Source organism: Procambarus clarkii, chromosome 68 (assembly GCF_040958095.1).
Source record: "Procambarus clarkii isolate CNS0578487 chromosome 68, FALCON_Pclarkii_2.0, whole genome shotgun sequence".
Taxonomy (NCBI): domain Eukaryota; kingdom Metazoa; phylum Arthropoda; class Malacostraca; order Decapoda; family Cambaridae; genus Procambarus; species Procambarus clarkii.
Genome location: NC_091217.1, coordinates 2750554 through 2755336, shown reverse-complemented (window position 1 = coordinate 2755336; position 4783 = coordinate 2750554). Strand labels below are relative to the sequence as shown.

General features: G+C 39.0%; 1 protein-coding gene across 2 annotated transcripts in view; it reads right to left on the bottom strand.

Annotated features, from left to right (window-relative positions):
- LOC123774721 (nucleolar and spindle-associated protein 1-like) overlaps positions 1-4324 on the bottom strand; it is a 19216-nt gene extending 14892 nt beyond the window's left edge. For both annotated transcript variants that reach the window (XR_006774982.2, XM_045769249.2), the window contains exons 1-4: positions 4115-4324; positions 2976-3200; positions 2470-2524; positions 1358-1563 (exon numbers count right to left, since the gene is read on the bottom strand). Coding sequence is in view for 1 of the 2 variants with exons in the window: in XM_045769249.2 (XP_045625205.2) it covers positions 1358-1563; positions 2470-2524; positions 2976-3200; positions 4115-4219 (591 nt within the window). In the remaining variant the exon portion in view is untranslated. The remainder of the gene's footprint in view (positions 1-1357; positions 1564-2469; positions 2525-2975; positions 3201-4114) is intronic.
- Between the last annotated feature and the right edge of the window lie 459 nt (positions 4325-4783).

Here is a 4783-nt window from a genome sequence, read left to right as displayed (position 1 = left end):
CTATCACCTGAGGACCACAAAGAATATTGTGCGAGGAGCCTATGCCACGCTTTCTAACCTCAGAATTGCTTTTAAATACATGGATGGCGATATACTAAAGAAATTGTTCATGACTTTTGTTAAGCCAAAGCTAGAATATGCAGCAGTTGTGTGGTGCCCATATCTTAAGAAGCACATCAACAAACTGGAAAAAGTGCATAGACATGCTGCTAAGTGGCTCTCAGAACTGAAGGGTAAGAGCTACGAGGAGAGGTTAGAGGCATTAAATATGCCAAAACTAGAAGACAGAAGAAAAAATGGTGATATGATCACTACATACAAAATAGTAACAGGAATTGATAAAATCGATAGGGAAGATTTCCTGAGATGTGGAACTTTAAGAACAAGAGGTCACAGATTTAAACTAGCTAAACACAGATGCCGAAGAAATATAAGAAAATTCACTTTCGCGAACAGAGTGGTAGATGGTTGGAACAAGTTAGGTGAGAAGGTGGTGGAGGCCAAGACCATCAGTAGTTTTAAAGCGTTATATGACAGAGTGCTGGGAAGACGGGACACCACGAGCGTAGCTCTCATCCTGTAACTACACTCAGGTAATTACACACACACATATATATTTTATATATTATATATCTACTTAAAAATGTGACATTTGTAAATGAATAAATAAAATTAAATATTGACTGCTCTAGCAAAAAATAATACTACTATACTGAGAAAACTGAACCACCATTTAACAAAGCAAAAACTAAGAATTATGTAAACACACAAGTATCATTATAATAATATACAAGACAAAAGAATTGAAGATATTCATAGTGACACCAATCCATACACATCTCTACTAGATTGGATCATAGAAACCTGGCATTGTACTATGCCACTACACTACAGCAAAGCATCCACAGTAGTATCTCAGATACTTCAGAGACTAGTCCATAAGCAACCACACCAGCCATCTTTACCCTATTAAAATTTAATCTAACACAGACCATGAAGTTTCTTTACTCTGGTATATCATTACATGTGCAGACAATTTATCACAATAACGTGGGTTAAGATATGATGACCAAGCCACACACCAGAAGATGATGAGACGCAACATTTTGGTCCTTTCTGGACCCTTATCAAGTCAATTGAGAATTGACAATTATTACAATCAACTTAATAATAGTCTAGGATGGACTGAAATGATGCCGTCTCCTCCTCTTCTGGTGTGTGGTTTGGTCATTATATCATTACATTCTCTAAAACCTGCCATTGCAGATCACTTTTTTTTACTTTCTGAGAGAAAAAAAAAAAAAAAAAGAGATAAATCCCCTAGCTCAGTCTTTTCCCTCTACACGTAGTACCATACCTTACTAGCCTCCTCACTTCTGATATCTGGTGACACATCAGATATTGTATTGGATTTACTGGTTTCAACAGACACTTCATATGTGGAAGTCTTGCGTCGCTTAGGCAGAGGTTCAGGCGTTTCTTCTGCTGTGCTCTCGGTCTTTTTTTCAATTTCAAATGTTGCTGTGCGCCGACGCCTGGTTATTTGCCCATCATTCTCAACAACTTAAAAATATAAAATGGTTACAATTATTAGAACCTTCAGCTCAACAGGGGCAAAAAGTAAATTTTTCTCTATTTTATAATTCTCTCATGAAATCTGCACTGACTTTAAAGAATTTTCCTCAAACAAAAGGGGAACAGTAAAGACCCTGAGAAATTTTCATTGGATTTTACCTTACAGTATTCTAGCAATGTATAAATGTTCGAAATTTGTCAGTCGGATTATTTTGATTTATATCTAGAAGTAACATCTAATGTTATTCTTCAGATTTATCTAGCCCTATTAGGACTCATTTAGATTATACAGTAAATTTTTATGACAATACTATAGAATGGATATACATTCACCTGAACGTGAACAGAGAAGAACAAAGTTAATCCCAGCAATATGAAGTTTAAAAATAAGTTTACATTCCCTAGAAAAGCAAAATACGAGCTGACATGACTGAAATATACAAATTTATGAAAGGGTATAACAGCATAACGAAGAGTATACCTGATATTAATAAGGTGCTTAATGCATACTGTACACACAAAATAGGACAAAACAATGGAAACATAATAAGTTTAGATTCAAAAAAGACCAGCTAAAACACTGATTTGGAAAAAAGTTTGTTGATGTATAGAGATTATTGAATAGCATAATAGATGTGGGATATCTGAATTATTTCAATAATAGGTTACACACACACACTATATATAGTAGTGTTTGTTGGGTATAAACAGCAGCCGCCTCACATGGGTCAATGTGCATTCTGCAGTTTCTAGTATTCTCACATTCTTCACGAGAATATTGTTCCCACGAAAAAAGCTCATTCTTCAATTGTACGTCCTTTCAACATCTCTACAACTTTTGCTCTACAATCATTATATGTAGTTACCAAATATTCACATACAGTAAATACTAACCATTTTTAATCAATTTGCTCTTTCTGCGACCTTTCTTTGGCGAAGTTGCTATAACCTGAAAATGGTAAATAAATACTTGGTCATAAAATAACAAATTTATTATATCAAGCATAAGAATAAGTTTCGGCTTGAGGAAATTTATTCTTGTAGTTTGATCACATGAAAATAATTGAGGAAATGCATCTCCCAATCTCCTACACCAGCAGATCTCACCATATAAATACTGCATTAAACACAAACTTACTAACAGGTACTGAACAATATGAAGTTATAAAAATATAAAATATACTTCATAAAATTACCAGAAGATGTTTAACAAGACTGCTGGTGGCCTTACACAACACCAGTCAAACTGTGTGATAACTGGTATTTATATCAAAACTAATTTGCTCAGCAAAATTAAAACTCCAAAGACACCACCTCCAAAGTATGAAATAGCTAAGACTGAAGCATCAAGAGTATAAAAACCTCCCCATTCAAGTAGACAACACATACAGTAGCCGTACCTCCTGTGGTTCATCCTTGTCTTCAGAAAATGAGTCAGGAAATTGGATGTCTGTCAAGAGTTCTTCTGCTGATCCCACTTCCTTCTTACGTGATTTTTCATTGTCATTATCCTTCAAAGGCTGTCTTGAAGCAGCATCTGTCAGAGCAGCCACCACAGCCTCGGCATTAACTGCGAGGGCGCTGCTCTTCTGCGATTCAAGTATGGCTTCTATCAGCTTCTCTGTCTGTTGATGAAAAGCACAGTGTTAAAAAAAAAAAGGACTATCCTTACCAGAAATACCTAAATGCTTAAATTACAATTTTATAATAAAATATTTTATACAACACACAGTATGACATACTGCTGGGGTCACAGGATCCAGTATGATATACTGCTGGGGTCACATGAAACAGTATGACATTCCACTAAGGGTCACAGGATACAGTATGACTACTGCTGGGGTCACACAACACAGTATAACTACTACTGGGGTCACAACACAGTATGATTACTGCTGGGGTCACTCAACACAGTATAACTACTGCTGGGGTCACAACACAGTATGACTACTGCTGGGGTCACACAACATAGTATAACTACTACTGGGGTCACAACACAGTATGACTACTGCTGGGGTCACTCAACACAGTATGACTACTACTGGGGTCACAACACAGTATGACTACTGCTGGGGTCACACAACACAGTTCGACATACTGCTGGGGCCACAGAACACAGTATGACTGACTGCTGGGGCCACAGAACACAGTATGACTGACTGCTGGGGTCACACAGCCCAGTATGACTGACTGCTGGGGTCACACAGCCCAGTATGACTGACTGCTGGGGTCACACAGCCCAGTATGACTGACTGCTGGGGTCACAGGACACAGTATGACTGACTGCTGGGGTCACAGGACACAGTATGACTGACTGCTGGGGTCAGAGGACACAGTATGACTGACTGCTGGGGTCACAGGACACAGTATGACTGACTGCTGGGGGTCACAGAACACAGTATGACTGACTGCTGGGATCAAAGAACACAGTATGACTGACTGCTGGGAGTCACAGGACACAGTATGACTGACTGCTGGGAGTCACAGGACACAGTATGACACACTAGCCTAGGGTAGCCCCAGGCCCAGCTGGCCTCACCTTCAACTTCCTCCCAGCTTTTAATCCCCGGCCTTTGAAGATTTTCAGCAATTCGACATATTTCAATTGCTGGAGGTCCTGTTGCGCGAATATTTCACCCCCCATGATGGCGCCTATTAACTAGAAATCCGAGATATAAGGTATAAATTGGGCGGGAACACCTTCGCCGCCACACCAACAATGTCAACACATTTAAACCACGGGACCGGAAAGCCCTATTGGCCAGGCGGGACGCGCTCGCTGATTGGCTCTCACCGCCCCAGTAAACGTTTAACCGCGCGATTCAAACTCTCTCTCTTATCGCCAATGTAGATATTTATTTGACTTTGTATTTTTTTATATACAAGAAGGTACATTGGGTTTATGAGAGTACAGAGCATTAAAGTTTTTACATTCTTGTAAAGCCACTAGCACGCATAATGTTTCGGGCAGAATTTCCACCCATCAGCCTGCTATAGGGCCTAGGTTAGGATGGGCTAGTTGGAGAAGGTACAAAATGAAGCCATGAGAATTATCTTAGGATGCCCAAGAAATGCTGTGATTGAGATAATCATAGATAATGAGGATGGAGTTGAATCTGAAGAATATTAGGGGTAGAATTTCAGAGATAAATGTAGCCTCTGCCATTAGATTAATGAGAGGTGGGGGAGCTAATGAATTAATCATCTC